Raw genomic sequence first — 27,890 nt, 5'->3', positions numbered from 1 at the left:
ACGGATGGATCAGTGGATGGCAAAAAAATAAAGAACGGAAACAATATTTTAATGAACTCAAAACAGACACAACAAGTAGACTGACAGCTTTAAAAAAAAAAAATGAAACAATGAAAGGAGGAGAGCGTAACGAGGGAGGGACATGACTGCATGATGGATAGAAGTAGGTCAGGAGGAGAGACTGAGTGGGAGACCAGGAGCGATGGATGGAGGGATCTCTATTATCTTCTCTGCTGTCTGTCTGCACATGGGTGGCTTTTCGATGTGTGCGCACACATCCATCTGCTCAGGAGCTTGTGTGATTGACAGCTCCTAGCCCGCAGCCTGCTCCAGAGCCAAAGAGTTCATAATAAACAGGACATGTTTTAATTTACTCCTCCAGGCAGAGCAGCTCTGCTCACTTTGCTTTATCTTCATAAACATGGACACACACATGCAAGTACCACACACTGCTTAAGATATCTTCCTTAATCATGTCATATCTATTCAGTTAGAGCTCTATTTGATCTGAAATTTGAATTATCTCACTTAACTTTGCAAAGAGCTACAAACTTAATTGAGCATTTTTCTATATTTCAGAAGAGAATAAAATAAGAAGTTGTGGGCGTATTCACAGAAATGGTCTCTCACCTTCTGGCCTCGGGTTGACTTTTCCCATGACAGCGGTTGACTGACATTTGAGAGCCCCTGTTGCTAGGAGACACACTGCATCCCAGTCCCGTAAAGCGTGCAAATGAGACGCTTGGCCCCCATCCACCCAGGTGCCACGGCTGTCTGAAATCTGTCCACAGTGGGACGTTGACTTGGAAAGGCCCGTCGCCACGGCTACACCAATGACACGGCTAGCTGTGGGTGAGCGTCCTGGGTGGCAGCTCTCATTCAGCCAATCAAGCCAAACAGGCCACGCTCTATTTAATGATTATCCCAGCATCTGTCCCCCTATCTCTCATCTCTGTGTGAAAGCTGGTGAACAAGAGTGCAAAAACACTCCCAGGAACAGCGAGTCATATCCAGCAAAGCCGACTCTCATCTCGTAATTTCATCTCAATATAATCAAATCTAGAAATGAAGGGAAATACTTGAGTGCATATAAACCGGCTTTGTGCGTTACATTCATTACATAGTTAGCGATGTGAATGTAGAGCGCAGTTATTAAAGGATGTGATTACAGCAGCAGCAATTAATGCCAGTCCAATAAAATAGATGATTACCACATTTGAAATGTAATCTTGGTTGTTATCCAGTGCTAAAAAAGAAAGAAAGGCAATACAAAGAAAGGCTTAATCCTGTTTCCATTCTGTTTACTTTTACCTACCACAAACAGAGATAAGGTTTCCATTGTTTTACATTCTTGCTGCAGCTTGGAAAGGTGTGTTGATTTCATTTCCTGCATTTGTTTTGTTCAGAAGATCCAATCCTCTCCTGCACTTTTATCCTTTGGTTTCTGCCTGGTCACCTGGATATTACGAATCATTTTTTTCATACAGCTGGTACTGAAAACAGGGGATTGTGTCTGTAATTGATAGCAGAGACATTTGTGATTATGCTTGGATGCTTGCCGCCGCTTTTTCTTCCCCGCATTAAGATGCAGGTGATCAATAAAAACATTGTTTTCCTCTGCTGTAAATCATGTGAATGCTCAGAGGCTCCCTGTGGGCATGGATGGAGGAAAGAGAGAAAGACAGCAAGCAGTGCTGGGCTGATGAATATAACGATAGAAGGGAGAGAAGAGTATGAGGTGCTAAACTGGAGAGCAGAGCAGAAACTGAAGAGACGCAGAGAGAGGGAAAGAATGAAAGGCTAATATTGCTGATATATCAGCACAGCAGCCATTCAGATGAATGAGAAGGAAGCCGCGTGTCTCCTTATTGCAGCCTGCAGGATGAATGCTTATTATTGCTTTGTTTGTATGTGGTTTAGTAACAACTGCAGTACGGAATCAAAATAATGTTAATCAGACTAAGACAAAAATATTACTTTCACTTTCATTTTAGCTGAAGACTTGGTGAGAAGTGAGAAAGCAATCTGGACATCAGTCTAGAAGTTATTGTTCTTTTTGATGTGTCGTACCCATTCATGTTTCTCAACTAAACCTTCAAGTCCATTATCCCCTGCTGGTCTCACACATCGAAAGAACACAGTGCAAAAACATCATGTCAGTTCATTACAATTGTACCATGCCCAGAATATTGTTTTAAGGTTTATATCTATTTTTTGAATGTCCTTAGTACAATTCAAGTTTCTTTCCCACATTTTTTCACATTTGCCTGTTTAAAAAGTTTGACATCTCTGCTGCTTTAAGAAAATAGAGGAGTTATTGTCGGAGATCGGCAGCATTTACTCATCAACTCTCAGTTATCTGTTTAATGAGACGATTGATTTGATAACATTCATATTTGAATTCATTTGAACACAATGCATTCATACCAGGTGTCAAGATACATGACCTGAATGCTGTTTATTTTTGTGCCTCCCAGGTGAGACCGGTGCAGCCCTGTCACGCCCACAGCGCCCCCTTTCGGCCCGGACGGCCCACCATGCCCCGGCGCCTATGAAAGGGTACCATGTCAGCCGTAGCATGTCTCAGCACTCCTCCGGTGGTGGTGGAGGAGGGCCCTGCCACTGCCCACCTGAGGAATGTGATGGCCCAGGAAGGGACTACTACCAAGGTCATGATGGCCACTTTTACCCTCCAGGAGGTCCGGCTGAGGCCCTGGCGCTGGAAAGGCACCATTCCCACTCCCACAGCCATTCTGGAGGGGGAACTTTCCCCCGTTCCTACCCCAGTCAGCACCCACCTCTACAGTCATTTGACTCCTGTGAGGAGTGTCTGTCCTCAGGCCATGGAGGGAAGGGGCATCGCATTCCCCCCACCATAATGGACCAGTTTGAGAAGCAGGTGCCCTTTCATCCCGATGGCTTCCACACCCTGCAGTACCAGCGCACCACTAGTGGGGGTGCCGAGCAACGTAGCGAAAGCCCCTCAAGGATCCGCCACCTGGTCAACTCAGTGCAGCGCCTATTCGCCAAGTCCCATTCCTTGGAGGCTCCATCCAAACGCGAGTACAATGGCACAAGAGGGGGCGGGGACTACCGAGGCGAGAGAGGGGGAGGCCACAGGAGTGGAGGGGAGGACGGAGGAGGCCACTACTCGGGACACCAGTCTCGCTCTACCAGGAGGAACAAATCTCGAGAACGTAGCAAGAGCGGAGACTCGCGGCATGAATCAGGTAGACGCCACCGCAGCAGGACGGCTGGCTGGTGGAGCTCTGATGACAACCTTGACAGCGACAGCAGCTACTTGGTCAGTGGAGGAAGACGCGGGTACCCCAGTGGACACGAGAGCCTTGATGCAGCAATCCAGGAGCTCACCATGAAGAGGCCCAAAGACCGCGGGGGTGGTCCCATGCCTGGGGAGTGCATGGCTTGTACCACCATGGCTCTGGCCGGAGGTGAAGGAGGGGGACACCATAGCCATCATGGCCACTCTATGAAAAGGAGCACCTGGTCAGCCATGACAGTGAGTCAGGCCAGAGAGGTGTACCCTTCTTCCAGGGGGGCAAGCTACGAGAAAGCCCTCGTGCCCGTTGAGAGTAAGCTTAAGGAGAGGACCTTCCATTACCTCCAGGTGAGTACACCTGCTGTTTAAACCAGTGTGTGTGTGTGTGTGTGTGTGTGTGTGTGTGTGTGCGTGTGCGTGTGCGTGTGCGTGTTTTGGGGAAGGTATTTTTTTCTGGAGAGTTTGTGGATGACTTTGTTTGCTGAACAGTGTTGACCTCTAGCAAAACGGAGCAATACTACATTGCACTGGACATTGTGCATGAGCATTCTGATGATCCCTTCACTCACCTTGTTCTTTATCAAAACATTTCTTCTAGGAGTCAAGACTCAATTCCAGTGATAACAGGTTTTCGGTATGTGCAAGGGTTCATCTCCATGAATACGATCTGAAGTCATGCTAAAACACTTCTTATAATTTAAGGTTACCGTCATTAGTCATCAATTTTCCACATTTTTTCATGTTTTGGATTATATTCATTTGATCACATGATTACTGTGCATGCATTAAGCCCAAGCAGCTAATGTAGTGAAAACTCAGGGTTCAGATATATTTAAAGAACAAAAAGCTTTTTTTTTAGCATTCTTGAAAAATGAAACCCTAAAGCAAACGCACTGTATTTGAGATACTAAGAAATCTTTTTAAGAAAGGCCAAAAAAATAAAAGACGTGGAGCAAAAAAAATCACCACAGGCTTCAACAATTTAAATGATCACCTGAGGGACCCCATTAACTGAACAAGAAAACATTTTCTCTGCTTTGATGTTTTTGCAATAGTGTTTCTGTAACTTTCACACAAATAAAGCCTTTGAATTTAAGTTGAATTGAAATTGAAAACGATTATGGTCAACCACACAGAGATATTTAATGACTTTCTCAGCAGTCCGTCTCTCAGTTCCTGTCCCCATGGTATTCCTCCAAAAGCAACACCTGCAATTTTTCTGTTTGGCCTGCTCTCATTTGGACACATGAATTGCGTAAAATGAAAAGCTAGAGGCTGTTACAGTGTACTGAAAAGAAAATCAGCTGAAAGTGCGCACACACATAAACACACCTGCACAGATCTCCAGCTGTGCCGAGGTGGAGCTGTCACGCAGGCTATGTTTCTACGGAAACAGCAGGTAGCCACAGGAGTCCCTGGTGTTTTTCCAACTCTCATCCTTTAGACACAGCTGAGGTCTGCTGATAGAAGAGACTGAGAGAGCACAATTGTGTGTGCATGTGTGTGTGTGTGTGTGTGTGTGTGTGTGTGTGTGTGTGTGTGTGTGTGTGTGTGTGTGTGTTAGTGTTTTCAAAGTACAATCCCAGCAAAAATTGCCTCTGTGCCTGAGGCTTCCACCACATTCACACCTTTAGGACACCTTGCCCATTGCAGCTGTTATATGTTCTCCAGTGTCACTTGCAGTTTTGTGAGAATGGAGGAGATAGCATGTCGAGTGAATTTTGTGCTGAGGTTAGATCTGCTGCAGTCGGCCAGATTGATCCTTGGTTCAGAGCAGGAGCTTCCTGTAGCTTGCAGATACAGAGCTGTTCAGGTCTCTTCTACTTTACTAGACCTTTGGGCATACAATAGCACAGGCGCCATATTAAAGCAACAGCTCCAAGCTCTATGACAAAAAAGTGAAGCCAGAGCATGAAATAAATCAAACGTTCTACAGCTGACTTTAAAACAGATAGAAATATTTGATTTACTAACATGTCGACTTTATTTAACACAGAGTCTGTAGGGGGTGTAGGTGATGAACCCTCAGAGGAGGATTACCAAACTCCACATTCTCTAAGGGCCCACTCACACTAGGCAATCCATACCGTGCCCAAGCACGCTTCACCCCTAAAGTCCAATTCGTTTATAATGTGAGTGCTCCAATCCGTGATCAAGCACGGTACACTTCCTTGGCCATGGCACGCTTCGGAGAGGTGTGCTTCAGCACGGTACAGTTCATGCATGAGCACGAGCACGAGCACGCGGGTACACAATGTTGACAGCCTTTATTATGAAGAAATCCCACGTGTTATGTCTGTATCTTACTAAAATGACTCAAAATAAGCTACAAAGTCAGTGTCCGCTTGAGGCTATCTTCAGGAGCCCAAGAGCATACACACCGCAGCCAAAAAAAGCTATTTTTACTGCATAAAATAACATGTTTACAGCCCAAAAAACAAAATAACTCTGATTAGTTATTGTCATCACTGGCACACGCAGTACAGGGGCTGAATTTATTTTAAACATCCCGTCATGATTTTAGGAACAATATGTGTTAGGAACAATAATAGTTCGGTGCATAGCTGACATGATTGAAAGGTGCATGGACGCGACGTAAGAGTGTGTCGTAAGGCTTAAAACCAAACTCTCCCGCTCTCAGGCTGTCGCTACGTTGACTGAGAGTAATTAGAAGACATAATTTCCAGCACGGCGGCTGATACCGAAGGGTCTCCGGAACACCCCCTTTTAAACCCCCGAGCAAAACCAGACTGATGTTGAAAAGCCATGTGCCAAAACTGTTTGGCTTGGAAAGTGGGATTGAGGGGGAAGCAGGAAGAAGGAAGAAGGAGAAGGACAAATAGAGCAACAGAGTTCACACAAACATAACCTAACAAAGACAAATATAGTATTCATAGTAAGCTACAAGACAAGCTGATGAAAGATGGAGGCCATTCTTTTTTTCCTTGTCTGACTTAAGTATTATCTTCATGAACAGCTTACAAGTGAAAGCCAGTTTTTTTTTAAGTTCAGTCAAGGACATGAGCAAAGTTCTGAAAGTTTTGTCCACCCTAAAAGTCACAGATATTTTTTTTAAAGTAACAAGGTCATGATCTTGTATTTTTTGCACATGTAAACATTGTGATTCTGTTGAAGAACAAAAGAGAAGCCATTGAAATAGAGTGCATTTTCCTTAAAGCTACTAATTAGCATTTTGTATCATTAAACATGAACAGTATGGCTAAGCTAACTAGCAAGTCTACTTTGTGGCGTCACATTAGTTTGCAACAATATAGCACAAAAAAAAGGGAAGCAGCTCAAAGATAAAACCAAAACATTAGCCAAGGTGAAGGTGAAGCTTTACAAGTCTGAACTATCATGGTCAGAGGCAAAGAGACATGCTAGGTTTCCTCCCCTTGCGTCAACGGCAATCACAATGTGCTGCATCAGAACCTAGCACTTTCTATTCCCTTACCCTTTCCCTCTTGGCCTGAGTTTGTAAGATAAGGAATGATAAAAAAAAAGGAAATATAGCGAGAGTGAAATGAAGACAGAAAAAGCGAGGGAGCCCTAGACAAAGATCGAGGGGGTTAAAGAGCAAGGTAGAGGGATGCAGAGATAGCAAAGCTGGCTAAGGGATAGAAAGGAGATAAAGAGGTGATGGTAGCCAAGGGGCAAAGCAAGACGGGGAGAAAAAAGAGCAGTAGGAGAAAATGAGCGAGATAGTGGAAGGCCAATGGGGATCGGGAGATTAGGCTGAATGATCTTTTAAGTGATGACCTTAAAAACACACACTCAACTGGATGCTAAACCCTGGGGCCTTGGCTATGTGTGTGTATGTCGGTGTGTGTGTGTGTGTAGGTGTTTTCATTTGATTTCGCTCTAGTGTGGGACTACACACCTCACAGGATTTGCAAAAATGCTGTGAAGCTTTCATCTTCACTGGAAAAGAGGTGGGATGTACACTCACGAACACAAATATTTACTCATTATACAGAGTGCTCCTCCACAATATGGCCGGCTCTTTGTACAAGTATTGGTATCGTTTCCTGCAAATAAATCTAATCTGCAGCTGTTCATATATTTTTCATGTGTACGTCAGATTCAGTGACTATGCATAAGGAGAAGCGTCAACTTATAGGTCTGTATGAAAATCAACTAACTACAGTTTCTGTTAACTACACAGGAATGTAAAGCATCTTCGTAGTTTTAATTTACATGCAGACATCTGAGGAGTGATGGGATGATATCTTAAACCCCCCAGTCTGAGCCTACCAGTGGATGCTGGGGTTGGTGGTGGGGCTGAGCAAGAGTGCAGTACTGGTGACTAAGCTCGCAGGCATCGCCTTATTTTCAGCACACACAAAAAAAAAACATTACAGAATCCAACACTGCACTACCTGCCAAGCACAATTTAACACCATAAGGAACTAGATAAATCAAATTGTTGGACTCGTTGGAGTTGGGCAAACATTTATCAGGTGGCTAGAAATAAAACATGCCGATAATGTCGCTCGCCGTGTGTGGCATAAGCTACATGCTAAATGCTAATTCCCATGTTCACCACAGCTATAACTTTTTGGTAGTAATAATATAAATGTTTTTGAGGCCATTTTGTGTCAGTAGGTTGACTGTTATCTGGCTTGCTGTTATTTCAGTGGTCAGGCTCCCCACAAATTATGGATTTATTTTTAAAAAACCAATGCAATTAAGAGTTTTTTCAGGCAGGGAAAGCCAGAGTGATCAAATCTGAGAAATCATGGAACATTTTTTTTGAACAAGTTGACAACAGCATTTTTATTAGATATATGAAAGCTTTGAAAGCCTTCTGCCCTTATCATGAAATTCATACATTTTACATGACAGCCTAAGTGGGAACGTGTCCATCTTTTTTTTTTTTTCATTTCGCTGCTCCTTGTCAACCATCGACACGCTGTCCACCTCCTTAGCCCCTTATCTCGACTCTGTTCCTATGTCATATTGTTTTCTCATCAGACTCTCATTTGCCTGCTCTGCTGTCTCACTGCTTTCTGTCTGACTGTTTTTTTTTTTGACAACCTGTGCATCTGTCTGCCTACATTTTTGTGAGTCCATCCACCATGCTTTTCTACCTGGCCTCCTGTGTGCGTGTTGTTTTATTTGCTCTCCGTCTGTTGGCTTTTAGCTTACGCTGTTTTTCCTTCTCTGTGTCAGTGTTTCTCCAGCTGTCAGAGTTTCTCTCTTTCTGTAAGTCCCTTTGTCCCTTTCTCTTTTTCTTTTACATTATCTTTCTTGTATGCAAACATGTGCATGTGTGTGTGTGAGCGGGTGTGTGTGTGTGTGTGTGTGTGTGTGTGTGTGTGTGTGTGTGTGTGTGTGCGCGCACGTTTGTGTGATTGCTTTCAAAGTGTACATGAGCATGCTTGAGCTATCAACGCTGGTATGTTTGTTTTGGGGTGCACGTGTGCCATGACTGTGAGTCTGATTCATCCCTCTCTCCTTCTGTTGGTGGTCTGAAATATTTTTCGTAGATGGAACATATTTCTATTTTGAGAAGTCCTGGATATTGAGAGAAACATCTCAATATCTGAACACTAATTCATTCACATTGGAAGTTATTTCTTTTTCCTTAACGGTAGATGTAGAGGAAGAATGCAAACTTACTTTTAACACATTCTAACCCATTCAATTCTTACTACAATAAAGTTAACCATGTACTACATGGTTGTGCACTAATACTCACTGTACTGAATGATGCAGTTGCACAGTTAGACTTGTGGTGCTGCCTATACTAATCAGGACTCTGTGAATGTTGTTGTGATTGTGTCTCAGGTCCCCTCAGAAGACTGGGGCGGTGGATATGGCGGTGGTAACGACGGTAGCGGAGGGGAGATTCCGTGTCGTCGCATGAGGAGCGGCAGCTACATCAAGGCCATGGGCGATGATGACAGCGCTGACTCAGACACCAGTCCAAAAGCCTCTCCTAAATCAACCCTGATAGCACAGAGGGACGCTTTCAGACGGTCTATCAGCATGGATCAAAGGTCTAATGTCACACATTTTGTGTTAATATAAATGCTGGTAGACTTGACCAAAAAAATACAAGTGGGCAATACTGGACCGTGAAAGATAGCTTTATCAAGATTACTCATATACACATACATATATACACACAAAAAAATGCACGTTTCATTCAAAAGCAGTCTTTTGTCTGTAAGTTACAAATCTGTTTATTCATATCTGCCTTAAAAGGAAGAATGTGTGACATTTTACACAGAACGCAAGTATATTCTCTGTAAATGTCTCTCTGAGTCATGACTGTCTACAATGAGTGAGAAGCGTGAGTCCCTCCAGCTGTACTGTTGTCAGAGCGGTGTTTACGTCATGTTTACACGCACCTATAAAGATGTTGTCGAGGACTAGAGAAAAGAAAAATAACTTCACCTACTCGCTGCTTATTTGGATGTCACGTGCCATTCCATGTCAATTCATGTGCAATATTAGCTCTGAGTTAACCAAAGTGTGCTAACATTAGCCTGCTAACACAACATTTGCAGGCCACAGGCCATTTAAGCTTGAGCAAAAGGAAACTGTTTCTGCAGCTTGCACTTAATGATACTTAAATATGGTGCGGTCTAATTCATAAATCCTTCGTGCATAGACAAGTGGAGACGGGAAGGAGAGCGGAGGCTTCAGAATATCGGCGGTGTTGCCAAACAGCAGTTTGTTTTGGTTTCATGCTGGTGCTCAAGGGCGACATCTACTGGATCAAAAAGTCACACATTATTCCTTTAAACTGATGACTTATTCCAAAAAGTGTCATATGATAATATAACACAAAGACATGTTAACCGATTTGCGTATGTTTTTTATATAACTAGGAAAAAATCCTATAGGCCTATGTATCCCCAAAAAACTAATTTACAATTTATTTGTACCTGAAGACAACACTGTAATTAAGCATTGCATTTCAATACATTTATGTGAATCTGTATTAGATACTTTAGTGCACTGCTCAATGTACAATGTAAAAAAAGGCAACTTGCTTGTGTAACCCATGGTTACTAATGCTATTATCATGAGAGTCCCCTCACATTAATTTGACAGTATATAGAGGTTTAATTGAAGTGGCTAATAAGCCATTGCTGTTCTCAGTATCTACATACAGGTTCTGGGGTTAGACTTATGTATGCTTATGTAATGCATAAACAGAATCACCTTGCCTTAACCAATTTTACTGAAATCTGAAGTAGCACATTTGCCTGTTTTCTGTTCAAATCATGATAACTCAAATCATTGTTGGGTAAATCTAGCAATAGTCACCAGCATTTCCTCAATTATTGTTATTTCCAAACAACTCTAAATCATAATTTCATCACAGAAGGCAAGCCTCAATTCATCCGATTTGGAATTGGGAAAGAAGTGCTAATGATGTTTGGTGCTCATCTGAGTTAAAGTTGTATTCCCCTCAACGTGTTCAGAAAACACCTGCAATAACCCGAGGCACTCCAGGCAGCTAAAATGTGAAACGCCAAGAGCAAAAACTCCTTCACTCTTCCCTTTTCCCCTATGGATACAAATCTTGGGAAAAATATCCCTATTTCTCACAACATAACTAGATCACTTGACATTAGCAGACATACATTAGAGAAATGCTGAGAAACCCTGATGACATCATCAGGAGGATATTATATAGGTGTTTAAAGGCTGAACAAAATGATGTAACATCATTAGAGTGCCCCTCAATAACATTCAAATGATCATACCAGAGATAATATTGACTTATTTACCAACACAGCACAGTCATATATCAATTACAGAAAAGGAGACAGCAGTGCATACATTCAGGGAATATACTGGAACTGGTGGTTTGTTATTGGACTCCGGGTTTTCACATTAACTACGATTCTTTGTCGAAATCATGGAAAACACATTCACTTCAATGTTCATAATGATTTCAAATAGGATTTTAAAAAATTCAAAGTGGGGATGCAACATTCAAATGGACTCCAGCTGGCAGGGAAAATGACTCAGTGACATGTCGTGTGATAGTTGTTGGTGTTCTGGGTGTTGCTGAATGTTATGAACAGGACCAAAATAGCACGACTGAAGATTGTGATCCATTCGGAGGGACAAAGTATCCATGTGATCATGCAGTTAAGTTGTGACAGACCAAAAGATGAATCTGGACTGCTGATACGAGAACAAAGGACCTGAAAAGAAATAAATATTGACAATATTTTATTGATTGACAGTATTGACTCAAAGACATTTCTGGGGAGGTTTGAAATTTTTTTTTTTTTAAAAAGGGGTTTCCTTCTATGCAAAAACATCTAGTGTCCTCCAAAAAACACTGTTGTTACATCACTTTTTATTTTAAAACATAACCACTGTAACTGTTTTGTGATTGGATGGATATGTCACATATCTCTGGACGGTATCATCTGACAGTTGTGTCTACACATTGCAGAAGCTCCAATTGAGTCCTGTGAGTTGGTACTCAAAAAGCAAACTTAACTATAACAGATTTGGTTTCATCCAGTTTTAGCCATTTCTTTCTAGCCTCAAACACTTTTTTGGCTCCTCCTTCCATGCTGGAACATATATAACCCCCTCATCTACTGTAATATATCCAGAGAAAAGGTTTTTTGTATCCATAGTTTTTCCTTAACATACATTGGAAAACAGAGTATATAGTTGAACCTGTCATGTGTAACACAACATAGTTTATGATTAATAACCATTATTTTTTTGGGGCCTTGGTGGCGCAGTGGCGCAGTGGTTAGTGTTCCCCGCTCTCTCTCCCTGATTTTCGACTCTATCCACTGTCCCATCTCTCGAATAAAGGCACAAAAAGCCCCCCCCCAAAAAAATCTAGAAAATAAAAAAATTAACCATTATTTTACACCCACAGCATACATTATAATCCTTTTGATATAGCAGGCAAAAAAAAAGTTTTAACCACCACAATAATGTATTATTTGCTTACTTCAGGTACTCATGTAAGCAGTGTACAGACTCCTACCCAAACAGCCGGACTACACCAAAAACCCACACCCGTTCCCGTAGCTACACCCGCTCTCTGACCAGCTCACAGGTAACAAAAACAAAAAAGGTGTTCAGTTGCATTAATTAGGTCTTTCTACGGTATTGTGTTCCTCTCACCTTCTCTCTGATCTTCTAGTTGGGCGACACGCTGAACCGTCAGTTTGAGGCGGTCTGCGAGACCATGTTCGGGGAGGTGGAGTCTCAAGCCGTGGAGGCTCTGGATCTTCCAGGCGTGTTCCGCACTCGCAGCCACAGCTACGTCCGCGCCATCCAGGCCGGCTGCTCCCAGGACGACGACTGCCTCTCTGTCTTCTCCATGTCGGGCCCCCAGGGAAGCATTAAGAGCGGGGCCGGTGAGTGTCTGCGGTTTATGTGTGTGTGTGTGTGTGTGTGTGTGTGTGTGAGCGTGAGAGAGAGAGAGAGAGAGACAAAACAATGTGTGGTTTTCTCATTTGCAGTGTCATGGTGGTGGGAGACACAGCAGGACGGCAGGGGGAAAGGAATTTCATGACAGCTTTTGTTTGCGTACCTCGACAAAGCATGTTTATGAACTTACACACACACACATCCTGTCGACTTGTCAGTGTCAGAGCTGCATTGCACTGAGAGCATCCATTTTTCATTTCTAAACTTCTTCTTTTTTTTTTCCTTCCATTTCCCTTCAATCTCTGTGATCTGACTGTTTCCACCAAAGCCCTCTGCTCCTCTGCAGCTCTGTCTTTGTGTTTGTATATATATATGTGTGTGTGTGTGTGTGTGTGTGTGTGTGTACGCTATGAGCTTACACCGTTGCTGTTGGTGCGTCATGTTATTTTGAATGCTCTTTGTTCTCTAGCTTTCCTCTGTATCTCATCTCTCCCACCATCATCCCTTGTGTGCTCGCTGGTTTCTGAGACTCCGTATTAGGCGCAGAGTGCTCGTGATTATGACGATGGCTCAGTGTCTCCAGCTGCCTCTGTCACTCTGACAACAGTTTGTTATTTTCTCGTTAAGTCTCACTCTTGTGTCCTCTAATCTCCTCTTTACCTAAATCTTGTGTGTGTGTGTGTGGGGGGGGGGGGTGTTCTTGCATTTACTGTTCCTTTTTTTGTTTGCTTTGTCTTTGCACTCTACTACTCAAGCCTTTTAAACACCTGCAGTACTACTGTGCACTGCAGAGCCACTCCAGTGTCCTAGCTTAAAACAGCATATTCCCATGATGGTTCTAAATCCTGTAAAGCGTCCACATGCATCAACGACACACAACTCAAACATACATCATCAGCCTTCATACATCCATTCTCCCAAACTGGAGCTAATAACTTCTAGACCAGGATCGTTATACATTGTGACAGACAGCTACTTTCTGGTGATGTTGCTTGGAAAGAAATGCATTAAGAGTTGATCCTTTTTTTTTTCTCCTAAAATAAACTGTGTGTATGTGAGTATATATACGTACAGATGAAAGAAGCTCAGAGGGATAAGGAAGAGACAGGATCTGCGCTCCTCATTTTAATATTTCTCTCAGGAAATTGCTTTATCTTCTTAAGACGCAGAGTTTAGTTCGCTCAGGGGAAGAGTTTTTTTTTTTTTTTTTCACTTCTGTCGTGTCTGTCTTCACTCCATCATTTTACTCCCTGGGTTGCAGTGAAATTTAAAGTAAAAGCTGATTTTTTTTTGTGAAAATTAGAAGTGCTATTGAGTCTTGTTTATGAATATTTCTGTTACATATTTCATTTGCATTATTTTTTAATGATTTTTATGTTTTCTGTCTTTCTCTCTCAACAAATTTCCCTCTTTTACTGTTTTGCTTTCACTTTCTACTAACAGTCTGTCCCTTTTGTAAGTATCCCCTTCCCCTGATCCCTGCTCTTGTGGTGACCATTTCGCTTTTAACAGTCCACTATGCCTCTGTCTTCCTTTCTCCTGCTCTTCTGACACTTCAGTCTTTCCTTATCGTAAAGGTGCTCCTCCCCCACTCCCTCCTCGCATGTCCAAGTCTTCACTCTCGGTACGAGCCCAGAGTAGCACCGAGTCCACCCAGGATGCCTACTTCCAGAGCAGCGGGCCGTTGGTCTCAAGTTCAGGCCCCGGGCGCCCTAAGCAGCACAGCAACTCAGTGGACCTGGGCAGCTCCGACGGCCCCTCAGGTCGCTCATCCAGGGGAGGATACTACACCTCCACCGGCCCTGGGCGTTCAAGACAGCACAGTAACTCCGCAGAGAGCCTTGACGGGGTCAGGGGTTCCCGGGAGCTGGTACCCTACGCCGGGGGTCAGGGGATCGGAGTGAGGGCCAAGCACAGCAGCTCGGCTGACAGTCTATTGGAGGGACCACCAAGGCCGGCCAGGGAGAGGGACGGCAGGGCTGGCGGCAGCCTGGGGAAGTCCACGTCTCTGCCTCAGAACAGCATGGTGCTGAGTAAAGCTGGGGGGCAGGACGACGGGCGTGGTGGGAGAAAGTGGAGGCCGTCCATAGCCGTGCAGGTGCAGGAAGATTTCTCTCTTTTATGGGCTGTGTCTGAAACCGCATGCTTCGTTCTATTCACACTCAAAGTGACATCACAGCCAAGCTAGCCGACTCTTAAAATAAAAGTTCCGTTCTGAAATACATTTTACATGTTGCCAAATAACATTAAAATGACTACGTAGTTGTGGGGCGCTGGTGGCGCAGTGGTTGGTGCGTGCACCCCATGTATGGAGGCTGTAGTCCTTCAAGCGGGTGGTCCGGGTTCGAATCCGATCTGTGGCTCCTTTCCCGCATGTCATTCCCTACTCTCTCTCCCTAATTTCTGACTCTCCTATCTCTCCATTAAAGGCCCAAAAAAGCCCAAAGCCCGATAAGGGGTTAATAAATGAGCTTTACAGTGGTGGTGGTAGTATTTGACAGAGACAGCTTCTCCCACGGTTTATAGTACCTGCAATTGAACGTGTCTAAGACTAAGGACCTGATCATGGACTTCAGGTGCAAGCCCCCTGCTCCTCAGACCACTACCATTAACAGAACGGTGATGGAAGTGGTCAAATCATGAGTATCTGGGAAGTTTGATTGATGATAAACTGAGCTTTAATCCCTTCTGCCGCCGTAAAATGGCTAAATTTAATGTTGACAGATCTCTTATGACTATGTTTCATAGATCCTATATGGAATCAGTTTTTTGTGTGATCTGCTGGTATGGAAACCTCAGTGTAAAGGCCAAAACATCACTTTCAAAAAGTGTGAAGGTCAGTGGCAAAATCATAGGTGCCCAACAAAGCAGGCTCACTGACCTCTACAATTAACATCCTGTCAATCAGTGCTCACCCCCTTCACTCCGAGTTTCAGGTACTCCCTTCTGGTTCTCGTTTTAGATTTCACCTCTTAATCCAACAGATACGGGTACTCTTTTGTCCCAAGAGCCATTTCCCTCCTTAATTCAAGTCAGGGGGGGAGATAGTTGTGCTACTCAGTGATGCTGATGCTGTTACTGTGTTTCAGTTTGTGTCTGACCTCGGCTGTCTCTCTTTGGTCAGTTTCTGTTGGAAACATTGTCTGCAGTTACTCTCTTATGTATACAGGCTGATCTTATTGTGGTTTTGTATTGCACAGTATGTATCTGACTGTGTTGGAATTGTGCTTTTTTTTTTTTAGATCTTATTACCAGTGATGTATATTTAACAGTGAGCTGCTAATATTCCATTTTACACTTTATGTTAATGTAAGCTGCTAAGAGCCTCAATCAAATGATCGCTGTTGTTTCATAATCAGAATCAGAAATACTCTATCAATCCCAGAGGGAAATCGGTAAATGATTCTCGAATGATCTCGGTTATTTCTTGAAGGCTGATCTATTCAGTGCATCTTGCATTTTTACCGTGTTGGCTTGTTGGATGTACTTTTGTGTTTTTTTTTTTTTGTCTTTTTGCCGTCTTGTTCTGCCTTGCCGCAAAACCAATCGCCCTTCAGGGACAAATAAAGTTGAGTTGAGCTTACCTGCCCCTCCTTAAAGTTGAATAATCTGCCTGACAACACTTATAACGTTTAATAATCAAGGTTAATCATGTTGATAAGTGAGCACTGGACATGGCGCTGTCTATGCAAAGGTAAACCACGCTCCTTTTGTTGTTTGCACCTTCATGGCAGTTCCACTCTCTTCAAATCTAAGCCCTCAAAAAATGATTTATTTGGGGGGAAATGTCTAACTTCTTCTTTAATTCTAGCTATGTATAGTGTGTATAGGATGTGTATCAGAATACCTCTGTGCTCTTACGGTGGTTCTTTGTGATTTCTTCTATTTAGGTGGACAGCTCAGAGACTCTGTCAGATTCAGACGCAGAGGGCAAAGCACTCACAGAGGTCCACTCTATAGGAGTCCAAGTGGAGGATGACAAAAGGTAAACAAAAAAACAAGTCATGGAAGAAGATGAAGAAGTAAAAGTATTTATCTTTGAAATGTCGTCCCAACTTTAACTGTTATTTTGCCTGACATTTAACTCGGCTTAATTAGGGAGATAAAATTGCAAAATAAGATGCGTGTTTGTTTGCCACTTTATCGTTGCCCCAAAAACATGTGGCTTCATCAAGACCTTTTGGGCTTTGCACAGAAAATTATGTGAATAATATTAATATATAATTTTGAAAAGCCTTCATCTCCTGGGCATCCAACAGTGCAGCCACCTAGAGTTGATTTCTAGGCGAGATCCTATTATTTCATTTAACATTTCATCAGACATCACAGCTTGAACTCAGTAACAGTTGTTGTTTTTTTTCCAAGAATGTGTTTTTCGACTGTAACCATGGCTACTGCAAAGCCCTTCTCCTAATTACATCCGGCTTTGCTTACTGGTCAGATTCACACAAATCGTATTCTACCGAACCACCAGCAGTGTGTGAACATGCACCTGTTAAGAATGTCCCCCCCCCCCCCGATCTTCTGCAATCATCAACGTCTGCGGAGAAAACAGTAGGGCGAGGACAGAAAAAAATAAATGACTCACACCTCACACCTCATCAGACAGCTCAGACAGATGGGGGAGGTGGGGGACTAACTTGTTATAGAGTAAACACTCATCGCTGTGTCCATCGACATGACATTTGCACACACTGGTGCGTCATATGCCAGAGGATTTAGCGGGGCTTATCACAGCCGCGTGAGTAGTAGTGACTGCAGTGACAGCATGAATATCCCTGCTCCAATAGGATTGTGTACTAAATATAAGGAAGAAAATGTGATACTCTGTGCGACTGGATGGCTAAAGGCCTGCTGTGACACCCTGTGTTGCAGACGGGCTCGTTTCAAGCGCTCCAACAGTGTGACAGCGAGCGTGCAGGCCGACCTGGACCCAGAGGGCTTCCCAGGGCTCAGCATCGCAGTGCCAACACAAGACAAGAGTCTGCAGTTTGGCTGTTCCTTCCAAAGGCACTCTTCAGAGCCGGAGTCAGCTAGCCAGTACGCAGAGTGTCAGCGCACTGTCCACACACAAGGACAGTGGGCCTACAGGGAGGTAGGTCTGCACTGATGTGGTATACTACAGGTAGTATTCTTGGGAGCTAAATTCAGTGTGACAACCAAACTGCATTGTGATCAATATCAGTCAAAGGTGTAAAGTACATTTTGTTCTCCCCTATGAGTTTTCCAGTCTGGTGGTGAATTTTCTCTAAACTTCGTAGCCCTTGCTTTCTCTGGTGGGAGTGGGACACTGGTGCGGGCCCAGGGGTGTCTCAAAGTTATCCTGGAAGGACAAACACAAAAATGGCAAGCGATATATTGGAGAGGGGAGAAAAACTAAGAAATTGTGGAGAGCCAAAACATGCTTTCTGAGCAAAATAATGCACCAAAAATAATTAACTAAACCACTGCTGCCAAGCAGTTATACTCTGAGAGACTGGCAATGGAAAACTAATACACAGAAAGTTATTTGTTGGTGTTTTAATATACACACACACACACACACACAGACAACTAGAGAGAACAGAGAGAGACCCTCTCGCTACCTCTGAAGGTGAGATAATGAATCAGCACAGAGCAATGGAGACTCAGAGTTTATATAAACTCCCCACACCTGAGCTTAATCAAAACCAATCAGTCACACACGCACACCTGACTCCAGTGATTTGATTCGCTCACCAATCTCACTGAGCAGAAAGAGTGAGTGCCCTCACATACACGTCTTACCATGTTTCTGATCAAACTAAGAAACAATGCATGAGCGTGAACCCTGGAAAAATAATGTGTGTGACAAAACACATCATATGATACAAAGAGAGCAGACAGCTGGCTGAATAAACTGCTCCATTGAGCCATAATTGGTCAACAACTCTTTGGGTTTCTTTGGTTTGACATTTTTATGACATTTTCATGAACAACTTTTTGGCATGAGAAGAACAATACCATCTCATTTTACATACTTTATTCAATTCTGGCTTACACTCAGTTATTGAGAGACATGCTTCTCACCCTCGTAGGTGAGAATTACACACATGCACAAACAGGATCTTTGGACTTGCATTAGGCCTGGCACAAACTAGAAGATTTTTAAAATCTTAAACGATTTTGAAAATGTGAGAGACCCCACACATGACGACAGATTTTAACAGTTCAGTGTGGGGTGTGCAACGAGACGACCAACTCAGCACACCACACACTAACCGATTCATTCACCAACAACCAGAGTCTCGACTAAATGTGTAATCGGGTAGATCCAAAACATTTAGGTCCAACTCCTTTCCTTGTCAGTTGGATTGTGATTTGTCTTACAGGACACGTTGTAAAAACACTTGTGTTGTGCCACAAATCAATCAGTCCTGAATATATGACAGCCATCTAACTTTATGCTTTGTGTTTGCTGTTGTTGCCATGGTAATATTTGTTGTGCTCCTGCTTCAGTCAGCTTGCTTCCCTGTTGGCTATTGTTCTGTTCCACGTGACAATTCAGAGAGTCCGTGCTCAGCCGTACTTGGTGTTCTTCCCAGACAACAGGATTTCTGATCGTAAATTTTGAATATTACGATTTTAATATTTACGATTTCAAATCTGGGCGGCCCTGACTGCCTTTCCGAGCAGATAGGGGAGTTTAAAAATCATTCTTAACACACCTCACACCAAAGGAGAATCTGGCAAGATCAGGCAAGAGCTTTGGTTCCATCAGATAGTCGGGCCTTTGCTGACTTTGGTCGAAAGTGGAGAATCGGGCCCAAAATCAGCCAGATTATGTTGTAGTGTGTACCCCGCTTTAATGGAGATAAATCAGAGTGGGGATTTAACACAGGGAGTGCGCCTGAGCTGTTGGGGATTTGGTGCCTTTCCTAAAGGGGACATCTGCACTACTCTGGAAGTGACCTGGAATCTCTCCATCAACCAAACCATAATTCCATAAATGTCCCCATGTAAGCACAGGGCAGCCAAGATTAGAGCCATATTTAATGGCTAATGGACCTGAATTGAGCTGGTAAAGTGTTTTTCTAGTCTGTTTGACAGTTTGACTACTCAAAGTGCTTTTACGCCCCAGGTAACGCCGACCCATTCACACCCATTCACATTCTGGTGGCAGAGGTTGCTGTGTAAAGTGGTCATCAGAATGAACATATACAATTCATACACATTCATATGCCATTGACAAAGTAGCGAGGCAACTGGGAGTTAAGCGTCTTCTCCAAGGACACATTGGACCCCTGACCTTCCAGTTGAGAGGCAACAGACCATTACTGTGTTTCAAGCAATATTTTGTGTTTGCTGCAGGACTTTATCCAGAGTGGATACACCACGGACACCTGCACAGCAGACCCACGGCCCCACCAGCACCCACACTTGCCTCCACGTTCCCACTCCCCCCTACCCATCACCTCTGAGCGAGCTTGGGCAGGGACGCCGTCCCTCGAGGGCCCCCGGAGCCTACCGGACTCAGGCCGAGCCTCGCCCTGCATGAGAGACGGCGAGTTCTTCCTACGTCTCCTGCAGACCGAGGTGGAGAGGATGGAAGGATGGTGCCAGAACATGGAGAGGGAGGCAGAGGAAAACGAACTGCCAGAGGAGGGTGAGCTCGCGAAGGATTGCAGATAAAGTTTAGTGATTTAGAGTAATTCTCGGATCTCTAAAAGTACTTATGTGCTGTTTCTCTCTAGTTCTTGAGTTGATTCGAAACGCAGTTGGCAGTGCACAGATGCTCATGTCTCAGAAAGTCCAGCAGTTCTTCCGCCTCTGCCAACAAAGTGTGGTGAGTTTGTGCAATGGATGAAAAATCATGACATAAATCATTACATACGGTGCATGATTTAACCGAGATTCAGTATCGCTTAAGGCAAAATTAGCTTGTCTGCAAAAACACAGCTGCAGATTGAGTTATGGTTTTCTTGTTAACGCATGCCTGGATAGTACTTTCTCAATGATCACTGTGTATGACATATTTCCCTGCCTGCCCAGGACCCATCAGCGTACCCCCAGCCCACCTCTCAGGACCTGGCAGGCTTCTGGGATCTGCTGCAGCTCAACATAGAGGATGTCAGGGTCAAGTTTCAGGACCTCCAGAGGGTCAAGGACTCTAATTGGAGGCTGCCACCTGAAAAGAAGGTGAGATGCCTCAGGGTCCACACAACCCTGGTTTCCCCAAAGCACTCCCCCAGAGCTAAGCTGGCAGTGTGCAGAAGAGTAGCGCAGATGGTCGTGCCCTCCGAGCCTATGCAGGCTGTGAAAATACACAGCTGCAAGAGGAACTGAACTGAGCGGAAAACAAGATGGTGGAGTCTTAAACTGCTAGAAATCTAAGAGCATATCAGCATCTTTGCTAAAAAAAAAAAAAAAAAAAATGCAGCTGGTCAAACAGAAGAAAACACTTCTCTTAAATAATTGTGTATAACAATTAGGCTTCTAACTGATCAACTACATTTTTCTTAATAACAACCTAACATTTGTTTCTCTTTTCTTCTTTTCCTTTTCGCATTACCTTTGTTTATCTTGTCTTTGCCATTTCATTTCCTTTTATGTCTTCCGATGCCCACGCATGAGAACATTTTTGCCAATTTTTTTTTGTTGATTTCTGTCATTATGTCTGATTCCATTTTTCTTCCTTACGTGAATTTTCCATTTTTTTTGGTTGCCATTTGTTTGTTTCTCCCTATACCTCTTTTTTTTTTTTTTTTTTTTTTTGCATGGGATTCCTTTTGTGCAACCATAAAAAACATTAATTTCCACCACCCAACACGATAAATCCACCGTCCGTTTCCATCTTATCAATGTTTCACCTTGCTGGGCCAGGAGGATAAGAAGCTTCCTCCTCCCTTACCAAAGAAGCCAGCAGGCGGGGTGAGTGGCAGCCTCAGGGCTGATAGCAGCATGGATGGGGGCGCCGGAGGTGGGTCAGGCGGGCTGGTGGTGCCTCGCATCGGTGGACACACCCTCCCCATCAGGGAGAAGTCACTGGACCTCGGGGACCGTCACAGAACAGAAGCGAGGAGGAGGCTGCTGCAGACAAAGCGCACTGCTTCTTTCAGGCAGAACTCGGCCACAGAGAGCGCAGACAGCATTGAGATCTACATCCCTGAAGCCCAGACTCGACTTTGAACTCTGAGACGCCTCTCACTCACCTCCTCATTTATCCTCATCCCCTCGAAGCTCACCTGGGCAACAATCGCAGTCTTTCTCTTAGCCCACTTTTGGAATTTTTGCAGGTCATTGCTGTTTTATCTGCTACCCATCCTCACTATTTCGTCACATAACTACAAATTTACTCCTCATGCTCATTCAAAAAGCAATGACAGCCATTTTAGTGTCTTGAAATTTGGATATTTTACAGACACTGAGGCCTAGACCCTGAAATGGTAGCTAGCAGATACAAGCTATAGACTTTTTTTTTTAAAACTAATTCTCTGCGTTTCTTTTGGGCTGACAACAAACTACAGTCCACTTTTATACCAGTTGTCAGCGGATGTTCACGCAGTAGTAGCATGCCTGTGCGTGTTCACCTAGCACTTCTCCATCACTGAAAATAAAGGGCTTAACAGGAACAAAACCTCTGTGTGAGGAGATAACAGAATCTCCCTCTCGATCTCCTGTTGCCATCTTCTGAATGCGAATCAAGATATACTCACACCCTTTGAAAATGCTAGCAGTAGGGATGATTAAACATGGAGTCATTGGTCACCATAAAGTTAAATGCCCTTAAAGTCGGATGGCCGACACTCCCCAAAGAACATTCCCTGAGCACGGTCACTGACTACAGCTAGCTTCTTTAACCCAGGTGCCATCTGTCCACCCAGTTGAAGAAATAACAAACAAGCTTTCTGCCTCTTTACTTCATTCTTCATGTCCTGCGAGTACCCTCAGCATTCAGCAGCAAGGCTGTTTGAATGTGCAAGTGCTATATGTACAGTATGCACACTCATGTTTGCTTAAAGGAGCTTTTTGTTGGTGAAGCATCACAGCCTTGACAGCAGGAGAGCATCCTAGTCACACACAAAAAAACACAGAGGTTTCTTTTTATGTAGTCTCTCTGAAGTTTCAAGTGTTCAGGGTGGGGTTTCTGGGAGTATTAGAGGAATATATTTCAGTGGCTTTGCTGAGAAGGCCCCTATTTCACTGTGAGACTATAGCAGCACCTAGTGGTCAGATAAAGACCCAAACCAACATAAGTGGTTTGTAAGAGTTTTGTCAGCATGCCCTGATGAAACAGCCCCGAAAGAAGATCTTTATTTTATAGAAATGTTTTGCAATCCTCGATTCGGATTGGACTTTTCCGCCTTGAAAAGCTTGAAGAAGTGGATCACGAAGGCAAAGGAAGGACAGCTGCCAAACTCTTCTGCCTAACTTGAAGTAAATCCTCTCAATTTCACACACCGCTGAGAAAGAAAAACAAAAAAAGGAGTCATCAATGTAGTTTCCCGCTAACCCCCCTTCCAAAGAGTCATCAAAGAGAGGAAACCATCAGGTGTGAAATGATGGAAAAGAAGCAACTTCATAGAGTTTGTTAATTCGACTGAGATGGAGTTACACTTGTTGTGAATGGAATGACACAGTTTTGTTTGCTGCACCATATTTTCCTTTCACACCTTTATTTTTTGATATCATCCTCCACTGGAGAGTAGCATGTTTTAAAAGCTTTGAAGGGGTCTCATTGACACATTTATGTCAGAGCACATAGTTCCAATCAAAGTCTTTGTATGGATGGTGCATATATTCTTTGTGTCACAAAGTACGAATAGTGAAGGCCAATGAATACAAAAAGAGTCCAAATCAGCTGTTTTAAAGACAAGAATATAATAATCTTTAAGCATGACCTGTTTTTTTTCTAACACTTATTTTAAAGGGAGATGTATATTTTATAATATAATCTACATTTCTAGATTAGTAGAGACTACTGAGTACAGTATGTGTACAAAAAAAGTATATATCAAATGTGAAATACTAAAGTATTATTATGATAGATTATAGCATTGTGTGATACTACAGCTGTGTGGCATATCCAGACTCAATACATGTGGAAAAAATGATCATTTTCAGTTAGTGAGTGCTGGGTCAGGTTCACAGGGTAAATAACTGGCAAGAGTGATGATTGCTGAGTGTGATCCTCCTTAGGCCTACTGTATATCTGTGTGTGGTTCTGACATATACTGCTGTAACCCCCTCCCTGTAGTTCCTCTTTAGAACCTACTCCATGTGCCTAACCAGCTATATGTGGAGGGTTTCTTCGAACACATTATGGCATATAGAAAGATATGTAAATAGACAAGTACAAAATCTGCAGAGAATATTGTTTTAATTGTACTGACATGCCATCCTTTGTCTCACTCGCTCACTCACACTCGCAATACAAACATGACTGGAGGAATTTGTTGGTGTTAATACTGCATGTTTTATGTCAAACTCCTTTGAAAAATTTAAGCAAAATCTCGTTTTTGACTGAGAAAAAGGAAAATACATTTTGTAGCTTACAAAACTTTTTTGTGATCGAGAAAAAAAAAATTGAAAATTTTACAGTGCAGTTATTTCAACAAGTCACTTCTTTGTACAAAGATTCTATCCTTTGAGGACAATGATACTGGCAACTTTGAAACAGCAATCAATGTTTAGATTTGAAACTCAACTGATCACTTTAACCATTTCTGTGTGAAACAAGCTGCCCTTAAGATGATAAAAAAAAGGGCTGAGAATCAGGCGTCATGTTTTATTCATTTGTAGCAGTGTGGGCTGCAGAGCAGCCTCTTTTATCCCCTCATCCTTCTCTTGTGTCACCCTCAAACTTGACAGCATCTTGACGGTTTGTAACACAACCTTCATCTAACAAAGCACAAAGACCTGCTTTTATACTGTTACTCCACTGTGAAGGCCTCTCAACTCCACCCTCACAATCCTCAAACCTACACGCAGAGGGATGGCAGGCTCTTTCCATTAACAACTCCAGGCCTTGAGGGACTCCACGGATCAAAGAGGCTTGGACCTTTATCCAACGTAGCAACTTGTTCTTCTTCTCCAATTCTTCTGACTTTCTCCTCTATACTTTTAATCACAAGTTGAGGTATTAGCCAGCCACCTTGCCTTGAAACAGGTGTATTACAAACACACTTAGGTGGAACAAGTTCCATGCTATTAGGTCCGTATTTGACCCAACCATCTGTATTTTTTTCATAGTCTAATTACTGGAGCTTCAGCTTATAATTGCACCTGGCAGTACAGTTGTACGAACATATTCAGAGCACTCACCGCCACACTAGACAAACTACTTTATGAACCCTTCCACCTCTTTCTAGAAGTGCAAAAACCCCTCATGGACAGCCAGACGGACAAGTCAACTCTCGAGTACCTCAGTTTCTAGAAGCAGTGACTCCAACCCTGAACCGGGCCTCTGTCCTCAGGGGATTCTCATAACTCTACACAAGCGACAGACCCTGGAGATACAGGACGGGATCAGTCCAGCAGGAATGTTGTCTGTATTCTCTCTGAATGAAACTAGAAATAATTTTTGCCGTCATTCTCTTGTAGCCATTTTCTGAGAAACTGGAGATTAGCAGTGAAAGAAGCGGTGGTGGAGGAGCTCAAAGAGCCAATGTGTGTGTGTGTGTGTGTGTGTGCTGTATACTGTATCTGCAACAGAGGGATGCTGTAGCAGCACATCTGAGTTTGAGTTATAGAAACATTTTAGAGAGGCAGAGCTGCTCTGGTGGAACGTACTGGCGGTACTTAAACTCAGTTGTAGGAGTAAAGGAGCTGCTGATATCTCTGGTTAAGTAACTAGAGCTATTAACTGTGGCTGCTTCTTCTTCTTCTTCTTCTTCCATTTCTCCCAGCAAATGAAGACACATTTGAGCAGTCCAAAAACACAGAGAACAACCCTGTGTTATAGACTAACTTTTCCACAATGAACATTGTAAGTTAACCAGTGTATTCAGAAACATTAACGTAAGCTTAATACAACTCTGATACATCATTCGAAGAAACTGATTTTAGCAAAAAGAAAAAATAATGAATCATTATTTCCTGGGAAGGTTCTGTGCACTGTTAGTTCATTGAAACCTGTTGCTGTTATCAATCAAAATGTTGTATACGTAGCACCATCTCACAACAAAAGTAATTAGACTGTCCTCTTTGTAGTCTGTTTCTGCAGAGACTTAACAATGCAATACGAGCAAGCGCTTTGCAACATTGGCAAGGAAAGCTTCCTATGACAGAAACAGATTTATATCAAACAGTGATCTACCACCAGAGGTTATAGGTTGAGAAGGTGGGATATAACATAATAACCAAAAATGACATATAACGTTGACCTACATTTGCAATGCCAATAATTATCAGAGCCCAACCGATTAATCTGCCAGCCGATAATATTGGCCAATATTAGCTTATCCAGTGACTATCGGCCATTTTATTGCAGATATGCACCGTTATTACTAGATCTATTCATCGGTCAGAAGTCATTTAATTCGTGTCTCATTGTATTTCACTAGCGGTTCTATGTCACCAGCAGAGGGCGCTATATGGATTACAACAAGCATTATAACTCTCCAGAGTGTGAAGCGGTGATACACGTACATGCCCAGTTACTTTCTAGTTGAGTGACCATCTTATCTTCATTATAAATCTTTTCCACAAGTGTTTGATTCACATTCCAGCAATCAACCAATAAATGTGTCTATCTATATCTACTTATCTCTACAGGTAACACAGCTCAAAGAAAGATATCGGCAGATATATCGGTATCTATTTTTTTCCCTCCCTAATATCGATTTTGCTATCGGCGCCAAAAATCACATATCGGTCGGGCCGTAATAATTATAGCAGAGATATAACTAGTAATAGCAGTAACAACTATAATAATGATAGTTTAAAAAGTACTGATATTAATATTGGTAGCAGTGGGAGTCTGGCAGGTCCACAGCAGAGTCACCACCAACACTTTAAACAACATTCGTATAGAAAATGAGTTCTATCACATGGATCGGCTGTTCCTGAAAAAACATAAAAAGTATCCCAAAAAAGGGAATCTGAAACTTCAATATTATGCCTTTTAATTCTTAAGTTGTACTTCCCTCTGCCTCCAGAGCAGCTCAAACCTCAGCGATGAGTCACTGGAATTCTTATATTTGCCTTTGTATGTGTTGTATGTGTGTGTCTGTGTGTGTTTGTGTCTGAGTGCTTGTGTACTTACACTGTAATGTTGCTTTACAGTACACACACAGGTAACCATGTGGGTGAGAGACAACTGAGCAATTACTGTGTAATTAGCAAAATAATACCCTGCCATTCTGGAGTTTACAAAAGTGTAAATACCCGTTGCCAATGGACATTGCTCTTCTCAATATTACATATATTGTTACTACAATATGATTATATTAGTATGATTAATTGTGATGAAAAGGATCGATTATTTCCATCACTCTCATTGTTAAAGACAGTGTTGTCAGTATAGCTATGGGTAAACATTGTTCTGTATCGGAGGGCGAGTCATGTGTACAAAACAAAAAATAGTTGAATCAATGACGACAGGTCTTTAATAGCTGCTACTAAGGAGATGGAGTAGAAGAAAAGGAAACAGACAATAACTCTGGGAAGACGCATTTCTCTGGGAATAACGATGGACACTCACGTTGAGGAGTGGGAAGAAAGTAGACATTAAACTAAAGGACTGAATGGAAGATTCCAACGTATTTATTACACTCTGAACTCTCAGTTCTGTCGGAGGAGGACATCTACATGGACATCAAACGGATACAGTCTCTACTCTCTCCTAATACTACTCTATAATGTAGCAAACTGATGTAGTCCCCGGTCCCTTCTGTCTTTCCACTTCTCCTCCTCCTTCATCTCTTTCTTATACTTCTCACTGAACACCATGATTTTTGAATGAGACGGGTTTGATACAGCGAGCTTTTCTGTCTTTCAGCTCAGCTTTATTCTTTCGTTCCCTTGTTTTGTACATTTGATTCAGTGCCAAGACAGCGTATACTGTACATACAAACATGAAATGCGTTTGTTTTTTCTCCTTTAAGATGAACTGACTGGAGCAAATAGCAATAGTGATGCCATTAGATACAAACTTTGTTTCATATTGCCACCAGTGGATACACAAAGATGCATGACAACACCGCAGTGATGGGGAGCGGCGGTACAGATTGGAGCTGTGCTGCAGAAGAGGGTGTTCCACAGTGAAGTGTAAATCATG

General features: G+C 42.9%; 1 protein-coding gene across 2 annotated transcripts in view; it reads left to right on the top strand.

Annotated features, from left to right (window-relative positions):
• dlgap3 (discs, large (Drosophila) homolog-associated protein 3) overlaps positions 1-26,178 on the top strand; it is a 132,939-nt gene extending 106,761 nt beyond the window's left edge. For both annotated transcript variants that reach the window (XM_065948539.1, XM_065948538.1), the window contains exons 3-13: positions 2,478-3,628; positions 9,071-9,282; positions 12,233-12,335; positions 12,423-12,639; positions 14,212-14,750; positions 16,543-16,637; positions 17,528-17,747; positions 19,982-20,276; positions 20,365-20,456; positions 20,663-20,809; positions 21,494-26,178. In XM_065948539.1, coding sequence (XP_065804611.1) covers positions 2,552-3,628; positions 9,071-9,282; positions 12,233-12,335; positions 12,423-12,639; positions 14,212-14,750; positions 16,543-16,637; positions 17,528-17,747; positions 19,982-20,276; positions 20,365-20,456; positions 20,663-20,809; positions 21,494-21,799 — 3,303 coding nt within the window. In that variant the 5' untranslated portion in view covers positions 2,478-2,551 and the 3' untranslated portion in view covers positions 21,800-26,178. The remainder of the gene's footprint in view (positions 1-2,477; positions 3,629-9,070; positions 9,283-12,232; positions 12,336-12,422; positions 12,640-14,211; positions 14,751-16,542; positions 16,638-17,527; positions 17,748-19,981; positions 20,277-20,364; positions 20,457-20,662; positions 20,810-21,493) is intronic.
• Positions 26,179-27,890: the final 1,712 nt, after the last annotated feature.

Source organism: Labrus bergylta, chromosome 19, assembly GCF_963930695.1.
Source record: "Labrus bergylta chromosome 19, fLabBer1.1, whole genome shotgun sequence".
Taxonomy (NCBI): domain Eukaryota; kingdom Metazoa; phylum Chordata; class Actinopteri; order Labriformes; family Labridae; genus Labrus; species Labrus bergylta.
Note: the sequence above shows the minus strand (reverse complement) of the source record. Positions and strands in the feature narration are given on the sequence as shown.